The following is a 23,593-nucleotide window of genomic DNA, read 5'->3' on the forward strand; positions in this document are numbered from 1 at the left end:
CGGGGCCTGGCCCGGCCCCTCCCGGCCCGCGGGGGCTCCGCGGTGATGCAATAGCCCGGGGACGGGGGCGCGGGGGGCCGCGGGGCTCGGCCCGGCGCGGCGCGGCACGGACCCGCCGGGGGACGCTTTTGCCGGCCGCCGCCGCGTCGGCAGCCCCCCGATGCTTTGGCAGCCGCTGAGGGCCGGGAGGAGGAAGGAGGCGGCGCCCGGGATGGAGCGGCGGGCGGCGGCGCGGCGGGGCCGGGGGCCGGGCCGGGCGCACGGGAGGTAGCGCGGAGCGGAGCAGGTGAGCGGGGGGCTCGGGGCCGGGGATGGGGGCTCGGGGCTCGGGGCTGTGCGGAGCAGCGCGGGATGAGCATCGCCCGCACCCCGGCCCCAGCGCTCGGGGCGGCCCCGGCCTCGAGCGGCGGCTCCGGGGTGACTTTGGGGGGTGACAACCTCTGCTGGGCCAGGTGTGTGCGGGGGGCTGTGTGTCTGTCCGTGTGTCCGTCCGTGTGTCTGCCTGTGAGTGTGTCAGTGTCTGTGTGCGAGCGGCTCGCCCCGTTCCAATGCAGCGATCTCCCCCTGCCGGGCTGCCGGCGCTGCCCAGGAGCGATCCCGCATCCTTGCGCGTCCCTGCGCGTCCCTGCGCGTCCCTGCGCTCCCGGAGATGCGGGCTGAGAGGCTGAGGCTGCCTGTGAGGCTGCGCTTCAGTCCCACAGAAACGCAGACAGCTCTCTGCTTTGCAGAACCGCTGGGAATAAACAGCACCAGGTGATGTCGTGCCCAAGGACTGGAGTTTTACTGACCAGTCCTTCGGCATCTTAGTGGGTTTCTACTCAAAACCCGTAGGGCTGGATTTGCAATTTAATAAAAAGACTGCATTCCTTGATAAAAAGCATCACATTTTGTTTCTTTTAAAGTTTGCAGGGGATGACCATTGCTTGTTTCACATCAGTGTTGTCCCTGTGAAGGCTGAGCAGTAGGAGCCTCATTACCCCACGGTCACTGAGTGCTGTCAGACATGAGGGACAAGAGCTCCAGAGCGAGCCCTGAGTGCCAGGGACCCTTTAGTGCCACCAAGCCGGTGCTGCCCACAGCTCCTTCCAGCTGCATCGCGGTCCCTGGATGACGTGAGGCTCCCGGAGCTCCGGGGCACTGCTGCAGTGCATCTCTGACTCGATGAGGTCATAGGAACAGGGAAATGTCTCTGAAGTCAGTACAAGTGTAGGACACTGAGTGAATCACGCTCAGTATCTGCAGGCTGCAGGCTCTAGATGATAATATAATCACACATTAATACTTCTGGATTTATATTGATTTTCTTTGCTTTCAGGAACGCTTTCATTTTTTTCTAAAGCCATTATGCTGAGCATTATCTGCTCATAAATGTATTTTTTGTAGTCTGCATTCATCATCCACTGGCACTTGCTGCTGTTTATACCTGTGACACTGCTGCTTGTCCTTGTCCTTGTCCCTTCAATCCCTGACCCTCAGCTCCTGATGTTTCCTAGGGCAGAGCTGGGTGAGTCCAACGTCATCCCCTTAGGAGGAGAGAGCCTCATCCTTGTGCAGGTCTCTGTGACCCTGTGGCTGAAGCGTTAATTCTCTTAATTAGGGACTTCATGCCTCACACTTTTCAGTGCCAGATCCAAACATCAGGAACGCACGTCTTCCTTGTGGGACCAAACCTCTTCTCTTTGCTTCTCTGCCTTGTCTTTTCTCACTTTTTCATGGATTTTTTTTTTTTTTAATGCATGGAGGGATAAGTATTGTGCTCAGTTCCATCAGGCTGTAACTGGACTGAGGAAATTCCCTACTTTTTTGACTTTTGAGCTCTGATTTGCTTTTCAAATGGCAATTCTGAGACCTCCAGAACATGGGGCTTCATCCTGTAAGGAAGATGTCACTGGCCTGGCAGAAACTCCTGTCCATGTCACAGCAATCCTTGGAGAGGAAGCACAAGAGAAAGTGAGGACTTATGGACCTCCTCAAAAAAACATCTCCAGCAGGCATGGAGTCCTGGGAGTCTGGAGTGACCTTCAGCTGTCTAGACTGTACCATGAGCTTCAGGAAGGGCCTCAGAATGCTTGGAGGGAGCTGAGCAAACAGGATGGCTCTGCACAGCCATGGGCCCCCAGGAGCATTATCATTTTCTTAAAATGCACCCCTGCAAGTGCCTTGTCCCTGTGTCTCTTTGCCATCTCCCCCACTTTTTGCTTCTCCAATCTTTCTATATGCCTGTCCCCAATCCTGCTTCTCCATCCCTGTCTTTTCTGCGCAGAAGCAGAGAAAGGAAGGGAGAGAACAATGCTCTCCTTCAGGAAGAGGCTGCCCTGAATTTTCAGGTCACGGTTGGCATTGGGGTTGTCAATTTTCAGGTCGCAGTATTGGGGTTGTCAGTTTTCAGGCACAGTTTGGGGTTGTCAATTTTCAGGTCACAGGTGGCATTAGGGTTGTCAATTTTCAGGTCACAGTTAGCATTGGGGTTGTCAGTTTTCAGGCACAGCATTGGGGTTGTCAGTTTTCAAGTCTCAATTAGCATTGGGGTTGTCAGTTTTCAGGTCACAGTTGACATTGGGGTTATCAGTTTTCAGGTCACAGTTTGGGGCTGTCAATTTTCAGGTCACAGTTGACATTGGGGTTGTCAGTTTTCAGGTCACAGTTTGGGGTTGTCAATTTTCAGGGCACAGTTGGCATTGGGGTTGTCAATTTTCAGGTCACAGTTGACATTGGGGTTATCAGTTTTCAGGTCACAATTTGGGGTTGTCAATTTTCAGGGCACAGTTGGCATTGGGGTTGTCAATTTTCAGGTCACAGTTGACATTGGGGTTATCAGTTTTCAGGTCACAATTTGGGGTTGTCAATTTTCAGGTCACAGTTAGCATTGGGGTTGTCAGTTTTCAGGCACAGCATTGGGGTTGCCAGTTTTCAAGTCTCAATTAGCATTGGGGTTGTCAGTTTTCAGGTCACAGTTGACATTGGGGTTATCAGTTTTCAGGTCACAGTTTGGGGTTGTCAATTTTCAGGGCACAGTTAGCATTGGGGTTGTCAGTTTTCGGGTCACAGTATTGAGGTTGTCAGTTTTCAGGCACAGCATTGGAGTTGTCAATTTTCAAGTCTCAATTAGCAGTGGGGTTGGCAGATTTCAGGTCACAGTATTGAGGTTGTCAGTTTTCAGGCACAGCATTGGAGTTGTCAATTTTCAAGTCTCAATTAGCAGTGGGGTTGGCAGTTTTCAGGTCACAGTTGGCACTGGGGCTGGCAGCAGAGTGGGACACTCAGACGGTCGAGGGTCTTTACCCAGGTCCTCATGGTCACACGGGCTACAGGGGAGACCAAAGCTGGCAAAACCACTTTCTATCTCCAGACTCAATAATCAATAGATGAATACAAGCCCATCATACCCTCTGGTTTCCTGGGGTGTCCTTGGAGCTGGCTGGGTGCTGCTGCCCCAGCCCTGGAGGGTGGCAAGGCTGGGGCAGATGGAGGTGCTGGCAGCAGGCAGCCGTGGCACAGTCCCCTGCTGTCACACACTGTGCACATCACCCTCTGCCAGCCACGGCAGCCCCATCACCACCCGGGACACGTGTCCAAGCTGGGCTGTGCTTGGTGAGAGCAATGGAGCCTTCTGCTGTCCCCACGATCACCTCTGGAGGATGCCCGGGAGTGCTAGGTTAGCAAAGGGCTTTTCCTCTTGGACCACTGCACTGCAACTGGACCTGTTTGGTGGGTCTGTGTAGTGTCTTTGCTTCTGATTTCCCCCCGAGGCAGGGAACCTGCTGCTCACCAGGGGGAGGTTCTTAATTTTGAGCCTTCTGGGCCGTAATGAATGAGGGAAAGTCCCACAGAAGCAGGGAAAGCCCCACCGGGGAGGTGAATTTCCGAGGTCAGGCAGTGTCATGCCAGGCAAGCAAGAGGAGATGGGGATGGGGTTTCGGGCTGCACCTCCCGCAGCCACTGCACAGTTTATCACCGCTGTACAAATGAAACACAAAAAATCCCTCATTCCCTGCAGCCAATGCCCCTGGCACGGCTACCCGTGTCTGCCTTGCCTCAGGCCCTGCCAGCGTCATCCCTGACCCGGCAGGAACAGCCCCGAGCTCCCGGGTGTGTCCGAGTATCCCGGGACAGGGAACATCCCTGATCTCCCGGGTGTGTCCGAGCATCCCGGGGCAGGGAACAGCCCCGATCTCCAGGGATGTGTCCGTACATCCCGGGACAGGGAACAGCCCCGATCTCCCGGGTGTGTCGGAGCATCCCGGGACAGGGAACAGCCCCGATCTCCAGGGATGTGTCCGAGCATCCCGGGGCAGGGAACAGCCCCGATCTCCCGGGCGTGTCCGAGCATCCTGGGGCAGGGAACAGCCCCGATCTCCCGGGTGTGTCCGTGTATCCCGGGGCAGGGAACAGCCCCGATCTCCCGGGATGTGTCCGAGCATCCTGGGGCAGGGAACAGCCCCGATCTCCCGGGTGTGTCCGTGTATCCCGGGGCAGGGAACAGCCCCGATCTCCCGGGATGTGTCCGAGCATCCCGAGACAGGGAACAGCCCCGATCTCCCGGGCGTGTCCGAGCATCCCGGCCCGGCTCTCGATGTCTCCCGCTCGGATCCCCGCCCCGGCCCCTCCCCGCCGCTCCGGCCCCGCTCCGGTCCCGCCCCGCTCGGGTCCCGCCCCGCCGGCGTTTCCTGCCCCGGCCGCGGGGCGAGGGGCGGCTGCAGCCTCCAGGAATTTGTCACCGCTTTTTTTTCCCCGCTGTTTTCCGCTCGCATTTCGTCCCCGCGGCCGATGTAGCGGCCGGAGCGGGGCCGGGGCCGCTCGGTCACCGCGGCCGGGGGGCTCCGGCCGGCCCCGGGCAGCGCCGGGCGCTCCCCCGGCAGCCAGCGCTGAGTCCGCTGCCGGCGCTGGGCTGGGCTGCGCCCAACTTGTTGACACAACCGACCTTTGACAACGGCGGGGAAGAGCGGCGAGGAGGGAAAATGAATATTTTTTAACCCGGGCATTTCCAAGGTGCGGATCAGCAGCGTGTGCCGGGCTGGGAATTGCATTCCCTGCTCGGCTCAGGATGCGTGCGGGCGCTCAGGAGGGGCTGGCGAGCTGCTGAACATCTTCCTGTGCCTTTGTTGCAGAAGTGCTGCGGATCGGGCGGTCATGGAGGGAACCCGGCAGAGCAGGATCTGCCGCCCGCACAAGATCAGTGAATCCTCCAAGGTTCGTACGATTAGTGGCACCTACCAAAAAAACCCCGCTGGGGGTAGAGGGTCTCCTTTGGGCGGACTGGTTGGGGGGAACGTGAGAATTCAGAGCTTTTGAAAAGAGGGATGGAAATGGTGGCTTACCTGCTCAAGTATTTTTGGTAGAAGTTGCTGCCTAGTGATTAAGGGAAAAAAAAAGGAAAAGCAGCAGCAAATGGGCATCTGCTCACCATGAGTCATAACTCAGAAACCCACATCATTGCAGCACAGTAGTTTCTCTATACTAAAAATTCAGTTATGAAATGTGGTGTGTTTGTTTTTTAAACTGATCCATCTCGTAAAATCCAAGCTCGTTACAAAAGCAAAGCTGAGGTTGCTCTTCAGATTCAGTCTTGGTTTTGTTCAAGATGGGAGCCTTGATCCTGCAAACTGTGGTTAGCCCAGGGAACTCACAGAACCTGGGTTGCTTTCTGAAGTTTGCGGGGTTCATTTTCTTTGTATCAAAGCTCTGTCTGCACAAATACATTGTTTTTATTTGTGAATTCACGGAAATCCAGCTCAGGCAGCTCTTTATGCAGGTCCTCGGGATGACTTATAAAATGTTAATAACAGCTGTAATTATTATGTTCACTTTGTTTCATGCCAGTGCAAGCTGCTTTTGTGCTGTACTTACAGGAACTGCAGAACAGGTACCTTGTAATACCAGGAAAAAAAGCTGGAAAAGAGAAACTTTTCAGTGCCTCCTTACCATAGCTGAATGAGCCAGATCTCATTTTCTTTTGCACCATTGATGAGCAGCAGTGCTGCATTAACCGTCTGAGAGAAATTAGATCTTTGAATCCAAGAAATTCTGCTCTAACACAATTGATGAAAGATAAATAGGACTAATTTTTAAATGCATCCCTACCAATATAATCTTTCTCTGATCCTGTCTGCCACTTAAATGGTTTAGTCTGAATGTAATGATAATTCATCACATTAAAAATTAATTAACTTGACAGCATTGTTTTATTTGCTTGCTTAGACAGCAGCTGTCACTATCTGTTAAACTTAGAATTACTGGATAATGGAAGGCTGCTCTGCAGAATATAAATAGCTCGAGGAAGATGTTCAAGTTCGGTATGAAATTAGTTTGGTTCTGAAATGTGCAGCTCTCAGCTCCTGTTTCTTGCTCCCTGAACAAATGAACTCGCCAAGTGGCTGAAATTCTGCGTTGCTGTGCTGTAAGAGCCTCCAGTGCAGCGTGGAATGGGCTCCTGCCTGATTCCTGGAGCTGCAGCAGTCCCACATGGCAACAGGGATTTCAGGAGAGCGAGTTGCCAGGCGGATCTGAGGGCAGGATTACGCTGCTGCCTCAACATCCAGCTCAGCAGAGAGGGATCTCTGGCAAATCTTATATTCTGCTGTAATCTTGTTATGCATGATGGTGGTATTAGGGAATATTAGAGAGAAATGATCAGCCAGCTCCCAGGGATGAGAGGGAGGATGGCTTTGGTTCAGTCCAAGGGTTTGGTTCAATGCTATCCCTGGCAGTCAGATTTGGGAGAGGGTGCTGCAAGTTGTTATTTCTTGGCTGTTCATCTGCCACTATCAACTCCCCCTGATTACAGCTGCCAAAGAAGTGGGGTTTATCCCTTGCCATATTTATTCTTCTCCCCCCTCCTCTCCACCCCCTGGTTTCTGCTTAGGCTCCTGTACAATATCAGCTTTTCTCACCCTCAGGAAAATGCAGATAAAAAGCTTTACAGTCCTTAAACATGATTTTTTTTTCCATTACAGATGTCTGGCAGTTTTATTCCTCAGTGGAAGCCACTTTGTTGTCTATGCTGTAGATCTCTTTTTAAATGCAGAGGTGTGTTCATGAGTATAAGGCAAATTAAAGAGTTTTGATCCAGAAACCTTTTAATTACTGGAGCCTTTTCTCTTGGACTGGTTTAACTCTGCACACTTGAGTGTTCAGAGCCATTCCAACAGCAGGATTTTTGGCAGCTTGGGCTCCATTGTTTAGAAGAGAACATAAGGAAATAAAGAGAATCTGCTGGGATGTCACAGCAAGAGCAGCGCATTTGGTTGTAAATTTGGGGCTCATGAAGCCCTCTTGGCTCTCAGGATCAAACCTTTTCCACCCAGGTGGGTAGAGAGGGTCCCACTGTGGTTTAACCAACCCAGCAAAGGCTTTTCCAGGCTGCTGTGGCCGTGTGCTCTCTGCTGGGGCAGCCAGGAGAGCCACAGGTCATTGGGATTCCTAGGAGAAACAACAGTTTGGTGGGGAAGGGAAGGGGGAGCGTCTGGGAGGCTCAGGTCACCTGCGTGACCTTTTCAGGTGTCACCTCTGGCAATGCAGCCTGGGGGTTTAGGACTGGGCAAGATTCAGACAGCCAGGACTGTTCAGAGCTGCCTGAGGTAGGACACAGGGATGTGCTTCCATTCCACCCCTTTTCACTGCTCTTACAAGTTCTTACAGGCTCTGCCTGGTTTGGATTTGGTAATTAAAGTATTTGGTATTTGCATTTACCTTAACCTGCCTTTTATTAAGAGGCCTCACAAGGTACCTGACTGGGCCATCACGCATTTAATTCCTCCAGAGGGTGGTCCTAAAACTTCACTTGACATTCTGGACTGGCCAGCAGTGTTCAGTTCATGTTCTGCAGGGCATTTGAGAGGTAACAAAATGTTTCCAGCTTGGTTCATCCTAAGGCTGGTGATGTGAGCCTGTGAGAAAAGAGGCAAATGCTGGTGGCCTCAAAAGCTCAGTGACACGTCCAGAGCTGGCGCTTAGAATGTGAGGACCAGAGGGATCCCAGAAGGGCACTTAATGGATGTGTCCTGAGGGCATTTTCCCTTTCCTTCAAAAGAAAAATATCTGCTCCTATTCATTTAAATAAAACCTACCTCAGCTTCTGGAAGCGAGGAGAAGCCTTGTGGGAATCAGTTCTCCACATGTGTGGCTTTGCACATAAATAAACAGCTATTACTTCTGAGTGCAGTGTGTGTGCCTGGAATAATGTGGGAAGAAAGAGAGGGATTTCACCCTAACAAGCTTAGAAATGCAGAGTTCTGGAAAGATTTAAGAGGGGGTAGCTGTCAAGCAAGCAGTAACCCAAACAATACATGGGCTGAATGAAAATTCAGAGTGCTGCTGCGTGTGTGCTTCCCACTCTGAATGCTCTGTGAGTAGCTTAGCTGGGAGAACTCTGTAAGGAGTCATTTGGGGGACAAGGAAGAAAGGAAATGTCAGCAAGATGTCTCCGAGACAATGAGTGGAAGAGTTTCAGAAAATTGTGCCTGTATAACTCATCAGGGAGGAGGTTTCAATGCAGCACTGTGGGGGAAGGAAGAGTAAATTTTATTAAAAAAGGGGAGTAGGAAGCAGTAAAAGTCTCCATAGGCCTTTCAAAGTGAAGTTGAGGAGCTTGTACTGTGTCACTTGCCAACTGCTTCATGTCAAAATTTATTATAAATGTGAATGTGCAACACAAAAAAAGCTGTCTCTGACTTATGTATGACTGCACTTCGTGGGAAAACACGTTCTGCTGTGGAACTGATCGTGGTGGAGGTGCCACGTGCCTGATGCTGTTTGTGTTTTCCAGGTGTACAGGTGGGATGACCACTCCAGTCTGGTTCTGCAGAGCCTGAACGAGCAGAGGCACCGAGGCCTCTTCTGTGACATCGTGCTGGTGGTGGACGAGCAGAGAGTCCCAGCCCACAGGAACCTCCTGGCTGTGTGCAGTGACTACTTCAACTCCATGTTCACCATCGGCATGAGGGAGGCCCACCAGAAGGAGGTGGAGCTTTTTGGAGCCTCCTACATCGGTCTCAAGGCCGTGGTGGATTTCCTGTACGGCAGCGAGCTGTCTCTGGATGGAGGGAACATCGACTACGTGCTCGAGACAGCTCACCTGCTGCAGATCTGGAAGGTGGTGGACTTCTGCTGCGAGTACCTGGAGAACGAAGTCAGCGAGGAGAATTACCTGTACCTGCAGGAGCTGGCCTCCATCTACAACCTGAAGCGCCTTGACTCCTACATCGATTCCTTCATCCTGCAGAACTTCGGCACGCTGTCCTTCACGCCGGACTTCCTGCAGAACATTTCCTTGCAGAAGCTGTGCCAGTACCTGGACAGCAGCGACGTGCAGCAGGAGTGCGAGCACGACCTGCTGCAGGCCGCCCTGCAGTGGCTCACGCAGTACCCGGAGCGGGAGAACGAGGCTTACCAAGTGCTGGACAACATCCACTTCCCCTTGATCCCCAAGAGCGACCTCCTGCACCGGGTGAAGCCCGCCGTGTGCTCGCTGCTGCCCAAGGAAGCCAACTGCGAGGGTTTCATCGAGGAGGCCGTCAGGTACCACAACAGCGTGGCGGCGCAGCCGGTGCTGCAGAGCAAGCGCACGGCGCTGCGCACCTGCGAGGAGCGCCTGCTCTTCGTGGGCGGCGAGGTGTCGGAGCGCTGCCTGGAGCTCTGCGATGACACCTGCTTCCTGGACACCAGGAAGGGACAGTGGGTGGCAGAGACGCCTCTGCCGGCCCGGCGGAGTCACCACTGCGTGGCGGTCCTGGGAGGATTCATCTTCATAGCCGGGGGCAGCTTTTCCCGGGACAATGGAGGGGATGCGGCGTCTAATCTCCTATATAGGTATGATCCCCGCTGTAACCAGTGGATAAAGGTGAGGCCTGAGCTGTATTCTTTCTCTGTTCAAAGTCCTTTGTGTTTACAGTGTTTTCTCCTTTGCTGGTGGAAGGACAGGGCTTGTTGGAATACTCAACGTGGCAGTGCTTCCAAAGGAAAAGTTAAGTTGGTTAAGTTGAAGCAGCTGCTTGAGTCCTTTGTGGGAATGCTTAAATTACGCATAGAGCAAAAGAGTTTGGGGCAGATATTCAGCTTCATTTGGGATTTGTGCATCTCGTCTGAGAAATTCAGCATCCGCCTGCAATTCTTTAGATTACTTCTGGGAATAATTCTGGAATGGACTTGGAGGTGATTGCTTGGATCATCTTCCTCAAGCAGTAGTACATAGAAATGAGAAATGGGTGTGATGCAAAAAGGAAATATCTCTGACAATTGTCAAGTGGCTGTGTGCTAAATGTCCCTTAGAACGAGCCCTTTGCTCCCAGTGCTGCCACAAAACCCTTCATCTGTGTGGGTTACTTTATCAGCCACTCCTTGCTCCTGTATGGACCAGTCATGGTTCCTGTATGGACCAGTTATGGTTTCCATTTGAACCAGTCATGATTCCTCTATGAATCAGCCATCCTGGATGGCTCACTTGTGGTTTTCAGTGATTCCAATACCTGTTTCTTGAAGAGCTGGGAAGGAGTTCCTATAAACACAAACTCTTATGGAGTAACCTGTCTCTTAGATGTTTCCTGTTTTCCCCTTGTTTGAAAATGGATGCTACTGCAGAAAAACAGGAGTGTTTCATGAATATAATGGTCAAAACCAGAATCTCTCCTTACCAAATAAAGGGGAAGGAGCACCTTCCCCATCCTTGTTAATAGCCCTTAAGTCCCTTGCTTAGCAGACACTGGAAGATGCCAGCAGGTCATTTTCTTTGCCAGGTTGCCTCCATGAGACAGCGACGAGTGGATTTCTACCTGGGAGCGATCACTGACATGCTGGTGGCTGTTGGTGGCAGGAATGAGAACGGGGCCCTGTCTTCAGTTGAGACCTACAGCCCTCAGAAGGACTCCTGGACCTACATTGCAGGACTGCCCAGGTGACTGAGCTGTCTGGAAGCCCCCCTGTGTTTGAAGAGGGGTAGTAAAGGGAGCTGGAGTGGCTTTAGCTGATGAAGGGAGCCCTGGAAGGGAGGGAAGGGGATGTAAAAGCAACGTGGCATCAGCCACACCAACCACAGCGGCAGCTGGCAGCTGAGCAGGCAGCATGCCTTGTGTCAATGAGGTTTTAATTTTCATCCCAAGGTGCGTCTGGAGGATGGGAGGGAGAGCTCTGATTTCATTCTGTAATTCTTACAAAGCTTTTCCTGAGGCCTCTTGGAGTTCAATATTTTCAGAAGCACTGTTCACATCTTGGTCAAAGGGGTTTGTCATTTCTTTGGCTTTACTTTGTCACCTTGGTGTGATGATTTTCCTTTTAGGGTGTTTGTGCTGGGCTGCTCAGTCTGGCTGTCACAGCTAAACACATTTATCTGTATTGGAAATGCAGAACCCTGGCAAATGTGAGCTCTCTCTCTCTGTCTGAGTCAAAACTTGGCTGTTCTGCTTTTGAGAGGTTTAAGCCCTGCAGCTCTTGTGGTGACAGACAGGACATTGCTGTGTCTTGAATCAACGTCAGAGCAGTGACTTTGTGAGGCCAGCAGGACAGCATTTCATTTGCTGTGATCAGATTTGGTGATGCCACATTTGTGGGACTCACAGGGACGTTGGCTGGATGGATGGTGTTTCCATGATGTCTGAAAGCTCAGCAGCAGTGCTGGCTTTCCTGGTGCCATCACCGAGCAGGTTCCTGCAGTTGGGTTAGAGAGTTCAGGGTTTTTCCCTGGTCCCTGAGCTGCAGAGCTGCAGAGCCAGAGGCAGCCAGTGAAGGCACAGAAGCCTGTTGCCCAGTTCTATTTTGGGCAGGTGCTGCCATGCAAGGCTGATCCAGGCTAACAGCTGGGCTCGAGTGCTCTTCACCAGCAGGATGCTTTTATTTCTGCTCACTTAGGCAGATCCAGCAGTTGGGGCTAAGCACCACAGCCCTTCCTGGGAAGCTGTGTAGGAGAGCATCTTCAGGTCCAAAATCCTTCTCTTAGCTGGGGTCACCCGTGAGGTATATCCTGTGTAGATATTTTTACTCATAAATGATCCTGGGGAAGTTCACACAGTTGGCTTCATCTACCCAGACTCTCTAAAATGGAGCAGTTTGTCTGCATATTCCAACTGCTGCCTGTGCGCTGGCTTTGGGAATTCTGCAGCTGCAGCATTTAAAGTGAACTTTGACTTGTGGGTGTTAATTTTTTATTAGATTGCCGGGCTGGTCTGCTTGGACGAGGCAAAAGCCCCCCTTAGGGGACAGACCCCTTTTAGGATTAATTATTCCTGCATCCAAATGAATGATTCTGCATCCTCTCTTCCTGTTGCTCTGTCCTTGTGTCGGCTCAGCTGTGTGGTGACAGCTCCCCACGTTTCCATGCAGCTGCTGTTTTGCACGTTTAAGTGTCTTCAGTTAGATCTTAGTGGACTCTTGGCCCCTTTGGATTTTTTGTCTTTTCAGCCCTTTTTTCCCATTTGGTGCTGGGCAGTGAATTGTTTGAGTTTGAATTGTTTCTGCGCAGAAGGAATAAGGCAAAAAGAAGTTTATGCAGGTTGCAAAAGGCCAGACTCAGAGGTGAGCAACAGGAACCTTTCTGACACACGTCCACTGCTTGAGCTGGGTGGCTCTGGCAGATTTGGGGCTGAAAAGGCTCTGGGCAGCCCCTCCTTGAGGTACTTGAGGTTGGAGCAAGTCCAGAGAAGGCGCCAGGATGATCAGAGGGATGGAACAGCTCTCCTAAGAGGAAAGGCTGAGAGAATTGGGATTGTTCAGTCTGGAGAAAAGAAGCTTCGGGGTGACCTAACTGTGGCACTCCAGTGCCTGAAGGGAGCCCACAGGAATGATGGAGGGAGACTTCACAAGGGCCTGGAGTGCCAGGACAAGGGGAAATGGCTTCCCCCGGGCAGAGGGCAGGGTTAGATCAGATATTAGAAAAAATTCTTAGCTCTGAGATGGTGAGGCCCTTCTCTGGTTTCCCAGAGAAGCCATGGCTGCCCCATCCCTGTGAGTGTGTGATTTACTGGCAGTGGAGGAAGGAGGAGAGAGGATTCTGTGATCCATTCGAGACTAAAAGCATTCCAGCTACAGTTCCTCCTGCCTGCTCCACTCTTCCCTTCAACGCACTCCTCATCTGATCTCTGTGTTCCTCCTCACCACATGCTTTTGTTCCTCAAACAGATTTAAGTTCCTGTTTCAATCAACATCTCCCCCTCTTCCAGCAGCAAGACTTTTCATGTAGAGGAAATCAGAAGCTCCAGTCCTCTGCTTCCTGACTGCCTGGTCAGGCATTGTATCCCAAAAAAACCTGCCTCTTTTCCTGTGTTTTTCTGTCTTCTTCCCTCTGAAGAGAGCATGTGCAGGTGTTTTGGTCCTCTTGGGAGCATGACCACCAGCAGCAGGCTTTTTGGTGCCATTCCTGACTACCCCAAGCCAGCAACTGCCTGGAATCCTGTTCCCTGGAGTGACAGGCTGGTGTTGAGGTCATTCTGGGGTGTGGGCTTGTGTTGTTCGGCTTGAGCTGTGTGGGGTGGGACTCTCAGAGGTTGTTTGTTAAAGCTTCTATGCAGAACATCCAGAAAATGGGTTTGTTTTGTTGCTTCCCAAGGGCCAGAGCTTGCCACGTGTGTGGACATTTGCAGGGAAAGGCAGTGGCTGTGTCCTTGAGCACACATGCCAGCGCCAAATCCCGTGTCCATGCTGCTGTTCACAGTCTTGCTCCTCTAAGGAAGAGCTTTACAGGCTCTTCTTTATCTCCTCTTACCCCCCCTCTCCTTCCCACCCTATATGGTCAAAACAACACGTTGTTTTCCCCAAGCACTCTCTTGGAAGGAGCTGAGCTGTTTTGACTGAATTTAGGCTGTCTTGCTGGAGAAGCAAAGAGCCTCTCGGGGCAGTTGCTTTGCAGGGAAAACTTCAACCAAGTTGTCTAAAGGGTGGACCTGGTCCAAGCCTGCTACAAGGGAATTCAATTTGCCTGACGCTCATTAGGGTCCTTGGTTGTGGGATACCTTTCCCTTTCTTCAGAGAGGTCCTATATTTTTTTGCTCCTTTTCCCAGAAACTGGGAGCAGTTTCTGTCATAGTTTCTAGCCCGGCAGGGAGCAGCGGTGGCTGAGGAGCTCGGCAGAGCAGGAGGTGGGGCAGTGTGTTCTCATCCTGAACACACCATGAAAAGGTCTGCTGCAGACAGCAGCGAAATTAATTGAGTGGCCCTAGGTTAAAGTTTGGCAGAACAACTGAAAGCTGCTGTGAGAGGAGCTGTGTTGGAACAGGCTGGGGAGTGATGGTATCTGCTCTGCCAGTTGGGTCATGAACGATCTCTCAGGGCTACGACAGGTGGACACCAAGATTCAGAGCAACCACAGCTCACCTGGACTTTGGTTGGGCTAGGGGATTCCCAAAGCTTTATTGAGTTATGTGCTCTTCTGTCTTGGGCAGTAAATGGTAGGTTTTCTGGCATTTGAATGGTGTTACTGGGTCAGGAACTAATTTTTCAGCACTGTATCTGGGTTAAGGCATTCAAAATTGGTGCCAGGCTCCAGCAGATGTTAAATCAAATCTCCTTTCTCTTAATGCCTCTGCTTTTTTCTGGCCACTCTTGCAGATAACACTGCCAAAATGCTCAATGTTCTCTGTTGGAGGCTGTCTAGACCCACTCTATTGATGTGCCTGTTCTGTTGCCCATTTAGAAATGCCTTTCACTCATCACAGGGCTTGTAGAAAGGATCTGTATTGATTGGTTTCAATTTATGCATCTATTTCATGCAGTTCCTAGGAAAGTGTTGCTATTTTGGATGAGCTTTCAGAAGTGAAAGTTTCAAAGTGAAACACCTCTGGTGCTTTTCAGCGGGTAATTGTCCTGTACTGGACAATAACAAATTGATGGTCCATTTGGTGCTTCAGATCTGATGGTTTCTGTCAAAGCACTCTCTCAGCTGTTGCTGTTCCCTGGACACAGCCATTGACTGAGGCAAAAGAACCAGATCAGTGCTTTTTCTGCAGCTGCCTGTGCTGGGCTGCGTGCCTGTGCTTGAGAGACAATGGCTACTGCTTGCTTACCTGCACAGAGCTCCAGAGTAGGAGAATATTTAACCTACTTCTTCAAAGGCCGTGCAGGTTTTTATTAACTTAGGCTCACTTTTTCCCTGAATGGTGAATGCAGTGTGACTGCCGCCAGCAGTGCAGGGCTCTGGGGGGCATTCCATGTCCTTGCATTGTCCTCCTCCTGACTCCTCCAAACTCCCTGGTACAGCACAGCCTCCAGGCAACCAACCTCCATGAATCCAAGCCTCCAGCTTGGTTTCATGTGGGTTTAAAGTCTGCTGCAGTTTGCAATAAACTGAGCTCAAGCTGTCCATCCCATCCCCAGACTGAGCATATTCAACCCCATTCCTGTGTCTGTAGAGAAAAACAGGCTCTGACAAGCAGCCAGGAGCCTCTGGAGATGCACAGTCCCTGTTCTTGTCTGGAAGAGACCTCAGCCAAGGAGCAGCATCTCTGGGCACTTCACCTGCCTGGTATTTCTGTCAGGGTGGAAGCCAGGGGTTCATGTGCTCAAGGTACATCGTGTCCACCAGAAGCACTGAGCGTGAATTAACTGCTTCCATCATGAGGCACATTGAGAGCTGTGGAAATTTTGAGCTGCCTTTTTGGATAAAGTCCATAACTGTACCAAAGCCATCTCCTTTTTTCTTCCTGTCTTTTCCCTGAGAGGCCAAGAAGCAGAACAGCTGTGAAGTCACCTCTGCAAGATCTCCAGGGCTGGAGCTCCAGCCCCTGTAGTTGAACAGACTGTCCTGGGCACTCAGCACTGTCAGTCCAAGCGTGTCAGGGATTTTTCTGCTTCTTTAGCAGGAACCTATTAAAATATCTGATTCAGACAGGGATCAGAGGTTTCGGTAGGCATCTAGGATAATAACCACCTTTTAGCTCATCTCAGAAGCGTTGTGCTTTCAGGGTAAACGTGGGGTTTCTTTCCTAGTCCATCCTCTCCCTTGGCACAGAAGTGCTGGCACTCAGGTGCGTGGAAGATGTTCCGATAGCATTTGTGTGGCTCAGAGAAACCATTAGCCTGCGAAATAAAAACAGCTCAAGGTTCTCTCCACACGGAGCTCCAGCGTGTTCAGGCACGGTTCAAAGGCTAAAGCAATGCTAACAGAGGTTTGTCTGCCGTGGAGGCTGCGTGGTCTCCAGTGCCTGACTACAAAGGATGGTGGTAGAGGCTCGTGAGTGCAGCGTGATGAGTACATTGCTCTGTGCCCTGTGGGGATTGAATTGCTTGGGTTCCTTGTGAGAGCCAATTTGCTGTGGCTGGTGCTGCATCTTTTGACACCCCAACTCCCCCAAAAGAGGGAAAAAAGACATATAGAAATGATGTGTTCAAAGCAGCTGATGCTGTTCATCACCTTGGCTGTCCCCTTCTGAGAGCTCAAAGGGGTTTGGTCAGAAATAGCCTAGCGTGAAGTTAAGAACACTCTGGAGATTTAGGTTCGTAGTGGGTTTATTACAGATGACCAAAGGGGGTTTCTCTCTGCCCTGTGGATGCAGCATGCATGGTGTTGCTTCTACCATCTCATTTTCTCTTACCTCACCGTTATCTGTGATGGGGTCTGCTGCCTTGTCCTGGGGTGACCAAAGAAGTTCCCAGCTGTAGGACAGCAGTGGTAGAGCAGACAGATGGCTCATGAAAAGGAAAGGACACTGCCTGTGTTGGGACTGCAGGAGAACTGAGCAGAGAGCACCCGTGGGTAAGAAATGTATCCAGTGATCCTGAAGCCGTGCAAGGGCAAGGCAGCAGCAGTTTTCTCCTTGGTTTCTCTTGGTTTATCCCTACTGGTAAGTCTGAGAGGTGTCATTATTATTTCCCCCTTCTGTCACAGAAACCCTTATTGAGATGTGGATTTTTTCCCTCTCTGGCTCTCTTGGACTGATGCAAGCCAAGCACTGGAGCAGAAGTGTGGGAGTGAAGGTCATGCCAGTGGAGCAGGATGGGCTATTTCTGTTGTGTGACACACTCCAGAGGATGCATTAAAAAGTGATTGTCATGCCTTAGTGCTCTGTAGTGACCAGCTATGGAAAGGGTGATTTAAAAGTGGTTGTCAGGCTGTGCACTCTGCAGTGCAGGGTGAGGCCCTGGGAATGAGAGTTAGTGGGTAACCACCAGATCAGGGATTCTTCTGTCTTTAGTTGCTGTTTATTTGCTTCTTTAGCACAGTCCCTGCTGCATGCTCGTGTGTCTTGATAAAACCCATAAGGACTGTCCCTGTTTGCCTGCCCCAGGTTTACCTACGGCCACGCTGGCACCGTCTACAAGGAATTCGTGTACATTTCGGGAGGCCACGATTACCAGATCGGCCCCTACAGAAAGAACCTGCTGTGCTACGATTACCGCACGGACGTGTGGGAGGAGAAGAGGCCCATGATCACTGCCAGGGGCTGGCACAGCATGTGCACCCTGCAGGACAACATCTACTCCATCGGCGGCAGCGACGACAACATCGAGACCATGGCTCGCTTTGACATCCTCAGCGTGGAGTCCTACAGCCCCCAGTGCAACCAGTGGACCAGAGTGGCCCCTCTGCTGCAAGCCAACAGCGAGTCGGGGGTGGCAGTCTGGGAAGGCAAGATTTACATCCTCGGAGGCTACAGCTGGGAGGAGGCTGTCTTCTCCAAAACAGTCCAGGTCTATGATAAGGAGAAGAATAAGTGGTGCAAAGGGACGGACTTGCCCAAAGCGATTGCCGGAGTGTCCGCGTGCGTCTGCGCCCTGAAACCCAAAACAGAGGACAAAAAGAAAAAGATAAAAACAAAAAAACATCAAGATCGAGGAAGATGACCACTCCTGGATAGCCACCCTTGGATGGTGGACTCCTTGTATTTAGACATTTCTATCTAACCTTTATTCTTTTTCTTTTTAAACAGGGTGGGGAGGGCATCTTCCGAAGCCTCAGAAAATGTAAACTTGAATGTGGTTTTTGGATTAAACTCATGTTTAAGGTAAAAACAACAAAAACAAAAACTCCCCTCTTGCTAAACAAAGGGTGATGTGGCCAGAGAGGTTCTGCTGCTCTCCTGAATATTAAGGCTTAGGCTTCTCCTTCTGTGGTTCATGGCATTTCCACATACATCGTATTATATCGACGTTTTAAGGAGGTTTTTAAAAACAACTTTTATACTTTTTTATACCACATTTTGCTAACTCAGTCTCTCGTTTGCCATATATTCCGTTGTTGACCATAGAGGCTGCTGCTCTGTGCTCGTGACCCCGTTGTTGGTGTCGGGAACTCCTCGTGTGATGATCTTTGGTCTCTGTGTGGCTTGGCCAGGACGTGGTGCAGCTCTTGGAGCAGCACTGGCATTCCCAGCATTGTCAGGCAGTCAGCTGGAGTTGGGACTATTGTCATAACTCCAGCTCCCCCAGAGCCCAGCTCGCCAGCCATGCCCATAAACACTTTATTTCAGTGACTGCTGATCTGCTGAGTGGATTTCAAGGGCTTTGGTTTAAAGTTCAGCTGTTGATCATTGCTGTTATTTTTTCCTCTCCCATCTCCCTTTCCATGTATTTCAGATTTGCCTTTTCTTCCATCTGGTGTATGTGCAGGTGATATCCTGCTACCCTCATTCTTTTGTCTTTTTTCCCCCCCTCAAACCACTTACCTCAATAATTGGAAAACACTAAGAAAACATTTTTGCACCTAATTTCATTTGAAACTCTGGTAAGAGTTTCTACTGAAGAAACCTACTTTAAACCTACTACAAGCACATGTGTATCAAAAGAGGTAACAATAAATTTCTGGAGTGCAAGGAGGTTACAGGTTGTTTCTTCAATGCTAAGAAAACTAGTTGGAATTAATTTTCTGAAACTCTTTGAGGGTTTTTTGGTTTTTTGGGTTTGTTTTTTTTTTTTTTGTTTTTTTGGTTTTTTTGGTGTTTTTTTTTAATTAAAATAAAAAGCCAGTCTTTCGTTTGTGTTAATGGATTTATTTTAAAGCCTTTGTGTACTGCATGAGGTAATGGTTATTCTTTTTTAGCCTAAAAATAAATTTAAAACAAAACCAAAAAAACCCAAATGAAACATTTTGGTTACGACAAACTCATTGACAAGTTTTTGGTTTGTTTTTTTTTTAATATCTGAAATCCTTGCTATATTGACTGACAACTACTTAACTTTTTGGGGACATTTTCATGTGTAAGTATAGAACAAAAGTTTCAAAGACTTGCTTTTTTTCTGTTACTGGGTTGCTTGTTACTATATCCCCTCTTTTAACGTGTTTATGTATTACATTAATGTCTGGGAACAATAAATCCAGTTTAGAATATTCTATTCATCACAGTCTGATGTCTCGTGTATTGATTTCAGCGAGGTATTCCTTTTTGATTAATTGGAAAAAAATAATCCTGTAATCATTTTTCAGTGGAATTCATAATGGTGGAAACATTTTAGTAGGAAAGTAAATTTAACAATATGAAGTAGAAATAAAACTTATTTAGATAATTTTTTTTTTGCATTTTTCTGCTCCAGACAGTCAGAAGAGACCAGGGGAAATGGCTCCCTACTGCCAGAGGCCAGGATTAGATGGGACATTGGGAAGAAATTCTCCCCTGTGAGGGTGGGCAGGCCCTGGATCCCTGGAAGTGTCCAAGGCCAGGCTGGACAGGGTTTGGAGCACCTTGGGACAGTGGAAGGTGTGCCTGCCCATGGCAGGGGGTGAAAGCAGAGGAGTTTTGAGGTGCCTTCAAGCCAAACCATTCTGTGATTCTATGAAATTCCTTTTCAGATTTTTGCCGGTCCGACAAAAGATCCAATCCAGTTTGTAGGGTGGTTTCAAAGACAGTATTTAATGGAGTGCAGATAAACAATTTACAATTTCTTAACGTCAAACATGAACAAAAGACAGCTTCAGTGCTCATCAAAAAGGGTTTGTTGGGGAAAATACCAAAGCCAGAGGCTGTGAGTGAGGGTGGGACATGTCCTGTGTCATTAGAGGTCACTGGGGGATTGTACCTGTTGCTGCCAGAAGCATTTTTCCATTACTGAAGAAACAAGTGACCCCATTTGCACCCCAAAGCCCACGGCAGGGAGCACTGCTAAAGGCAAGGTCTGGCAGAGTCACCCTGGATTTGGGACATTGTGGATCTCCATGGGGCTGACCACCTCTGGATTTGGGATGTTGTGGGTCCAGATGTGGCTGATCACCCCTGCATTTGGAATGTTGTGGGTCCAGATGTGGCTGACCACCCCTGCATTTGGGATGTTGTGGGTCCAGATGCAGCTGATCACCCCTGGATTTGAGATGATGTGGATCCAGATGTGGCTGATCACCCCAGATTTGAGATGATCTGGATCCAGATGTGGCTGATCACCCCGAATTTGAGATTATGTGGATCCAGATGTGGCTGATCACCCCGAATTTGAGATTATGTGGATCCAGATGTGGCTGATCACCCTGGATTTGGGATGTTGTGGATCCAGATGTGGCTGATCACCCCTCAGGAAGTATCAGCAGACAGCACAGGGAGCTTGGAGATCACCCTCTCTCCCCAGCGCTGCATGGCTTTGGGGAATTGGCGTGCTGGAATTTCTGAAAAATGAGAGGGAGAATCTGTGTGACACCAGTGGATTTCTGCCCGGGTTTTTGAGGTCTGAACAGTCCTCTTGGTGAGGAATTGGGGTTGGCAGAGGAAAGGTGTATTCTCTTGCTTCAGCCTGGCTCCTGAACCTGCAGATCCCACTGCCTTCATCCCCAAGCTCTGTGAAGCATTGCACCCTTGCCAGGAAGCACAGCTCTTTCTTCCTGCCCCAGGGAAAAATAACTACTGCTCTACCTCATTTTCAAAAAGGCTTCCATTGCCAAATTCTGAGGAAAGCTCGTTTTACCTGAAACAAAGCAGCTACCAAAACCCTCAGGTTTGTTCTTCCCACACTTGCATGCCTGTATCGAGGCATTGGCATGTCAAGGAGCTGCTCCTGTAACTCTGACGTTGGATAACAAATCCCTCGAGGTACCCTGAGGAAAAATCACAGCCTGGTGTGAGATGCAGTTGTTTTGAAGGCTTGAGAAAGATGGAAATATTTTTGTTCTTGAGTTGAAATTTTATATTGAGGAAAATGTGTCGATGTCTTTCTGTGTAAGAGATCTGACTGCTTTCAGTGTTTTTTTCCAAAAACTGCTGATTTTCTGGGCGCTGTTTAGGATTCTGGATTCTTGCATGACAGCAAAAAAAGGGATTGTGTGTCTAGGGAATGTAAAGAAATAATTTGACCTTCAGTGCTCTTTCTGAGAGCAATTTAACTTGCAGAAAACAAGCCCAGATTTGAATTGTGATTCTTCCCTTGCTGGTATGTCTCAGCAAAGCTCTGACCAGTAAGACAAAAAAAAAAAAAAAAAAAAAAAAAAAAAAGCTAAAAAGCTGGCGTGACAGGCTTTAAATATTATTTTATTTCAGCTTCTTGAGCGATTTCAGTTCTCATGAATGTAATAATGAGTGAGATGCTAATTATTCCTTCATGAACTTATGGCTTTGGGGTGTCTCAGGGATCAGGTCAGGGCAGATGGAGAGGTTCTGTCCCCACGCTGTGAGAGTCAGAGCACAGCTCAGCTACTCACAGCTTCCTCCTCCTTCCTGGTAACTCCACACAGGGAGGACACAGCCCAGTCACGGGGTTGGTGGTGCTACACACATTTTTTAGTTCCTCCTGGAACTCGGAGTGGCTTTGGGAAAAAAGATGCCTTTGTTTTTATGATGATGGGTTCTGTGACAGAACACGAGGGGAAGGTGAGATGGAGACTTGCTGGATCTTTTGATGCTCCAGAACTGACAGAGATGATTGAATGAGAAGAGGGGAGACTTATATTTAAGATAAGGATGAATAAGTCACAATTAATTAGCCAGAAGTTCTGCATAGATAATTGAAACACTGAGTCAAGCATCCACATGATCTACTCAAGGCTTGTCCACACTTCAAATGTGTTTCTGCTTGACCTAGTCCATGCTTAAGCTTTTTACATCAGCAAATCTTTTACAAGTGCCCAGAAAATGTAGGAATTGCCACTTTCCGTGAACAGCCAATGGAATTTGAAGTCAGGTTTGCATTAACCCATTTTTGGAATTAAATAGCTGCTGTTAGGCTATGTTACCTGCCTAAAGTCTTCCACCTGCAGAACCATTCCTGCCCTTCCGCTCTCAGGTTCCCTTTGCCCACTCCCAGTGCCTGCTGCTGGCCTGGGACATTCAGGGCTCAGAAAGTTCAAAAAATATTACCAAGGTTGATAATTGTACAATCTCTGAGGCTGGCCTAGAGCTGGCTGGTTCTCTACTGAAAGCTTAACTATCCTGTTTTTAATCTGAGCCAGCGGAGCCTCCCTGAGATCCAGCCAGGGCTGGATTTATGTGGACCTAGAAATTGTTGGGATAAATGTTCTGCATCTCTGAAGAAAAGGTCCTGGGAGCTCCTGAAGCTCTTGGCACCAGGATGAAGCTCTGCAAGGACAGCACTAAAGCTCCTGAAGTGCTACAGCATTCCCTGTGTCCCTGAAAAAGTGGCTTTGGGGGTCCTGAGGACTTCAGCTCCCCAAAAGCCACCCTCAGAAGTGCTCAGGAGCCGTGTGTACACATCTCCTGGCACTGCCACCAGCACAGATCCCATGACCTTGTGAAGTCCCACGGAGTCCCCAGCACTTTGCATTTCCAGCAGGATAAGAGCAATTGCAGCAGCACCTGGAGCCGGATACCCTGGGGGTGTTTGATCCAGCTCCCGGGCTGCTGTCAGACAATCCTTTATTTCCACAGCCATGGACCTCGTTTGGTTTTGGTAAATCCACAAGTCGGTAGGAACATCGCTCCATGAATATTAAGAATGTGCATATGCAGAAAGAAAAATACAACATTAGGGGGTTTTTTGGGGGGTTTTTTTTTGTTTTTTTTTTAATTTGGAAAAGCAACTTGTTGATTTGGAGGGATAATTCACAGCCACTGGCATAAAGGATGTAAGAAAATACAACTGATTTGTGCAATGAAAGCAGTAATGAAATAACAGGCCACTAAAAGTGGCGAAAATTAATAGAACAGAACCGAGGTGGAAACTTTGCAGCGGGTAAGTTTCATCAAAGCACGGTGTTACAAAAAAACCCCTTAGATTATTAGGAAATATTATGGTAAAATGTTAACAGACTTTCTAATTAAACTATACTAAGATGGGATAAGATTGAACGTGTTTAAAATGTTGCCGAATGAGACAGTGACATCCTTTCTCAGTTTTCACCCTCAGCTCTGGGTTTTAGCAGTTTTGGTATTTGAATTTCTGCTTTCCAGGCTGAAGACACTGTGCTCATTTGTATTTTGAAACAGTCAGTTTACTTAGGCAGCATTGTGGGCAGAAGGGAATTTTGCCTTCAACCAGACGAGCTACGTAAGGGTTTTCACTCCACTATTTACCTTGTAAATTAGACTCCCGAGGGGAGAGGGGCTTTCAGACGTTTGAAATGCTGTATGCAAAAAGCCTGAACATTTGTCTCCCTTTTTTGTTTCTCCCTTTTAATATTAACCAGCCATTTTCACTGCTGGTTCTCTGCCTCAGGACAGCACAGCAACACTTGCGAGAGACAAAAGCCAGGGAGCGGCAGCTGGGTGTGTCAGCTGGAAGGGTAGAGGCTGATAGTGAAAATCAT

General features: G+C 49.4%; 1 protein-coding gene across 2 annotated transcripts; it reads left to right on the forward strand.

The window, feature by feature from the left end:
* The first annotated feature begins 59 nt into the window (after window positions 1-59).
* KLHL36 (kelch like family member 36) lies at window positions 60-19,257 on the forward strand. 2 transcript variants are annotated; one of them, XM_038148084.1, is made up of 5 exons: window positions 60-286; window positions 5,109-5,190; window positions 8,765-9,838; window positions 10,731-10,888; window positions 17,205-19,257. In XM_038148084.1, the coding sequence occupies exons 2-5, from the start codon at window positions 5,131-5,133 to the stop codon at window positions 17,758-17,760; spliced, it is 1,848 nt and encodes a 615-aa protein (XP_038004012.1). In that variant the 5' UTR covers window positions 60-286; window positions 5,109-5,130; the 3' UTR covers window positions 17,761-19,257. The 2 variants fall into 2 exon arrangements, with proteins under 2 accessions (XP_038004012.1, XP_038004011.1); XM_038148083.1 differs by lacking the exon at window positions 60-286 and adding an exon at window positions 4,661-4,989.
* The last annotated feature ends 4,336 nt before the right edge of the window (window positions 19,258-23,593 follow it).

The sequence above is a fragment of the Motacilla alba genome, chromosome 11 (assembly GCF_015832195.1).
Source record: "Motacilla alba alba isolate MOTALB_02 chromosome 11, Motacilla_alba_V1.0_pri, whole genome shotgun sequence".
NCBI lineage: Eukaryota > Metazoa > Chordata > Aves > Passeriformes > Motacillidae > Motacilla > Motacilla alba.

Excerpts from the sequence above, each read along its gene's own strand:
- KLHL36 (XM_038148084.1), top strand. The coding sequence starts at position 5,131 with ATGGAGGGAACCCGGCAGAGCAGGATCTGCCGCCCGCACAAGATCAGT. Across the intron at positions 5,191-8,764 it reads AGATCAGTGAATCCTCCAAG|GTGTACAGGTGGGATGACCA; the intron begins GTTCGTACGATT and ends TGTGTTTTCCAG. Across the intron at positions 9,839-10,730 it reads GCTGTAACCAGTGGATAAAG|GTTGCCTCCATGAGACAGCG; the intron begins GTGAGGCCTGAG and ends TTTCTTTGCCAG.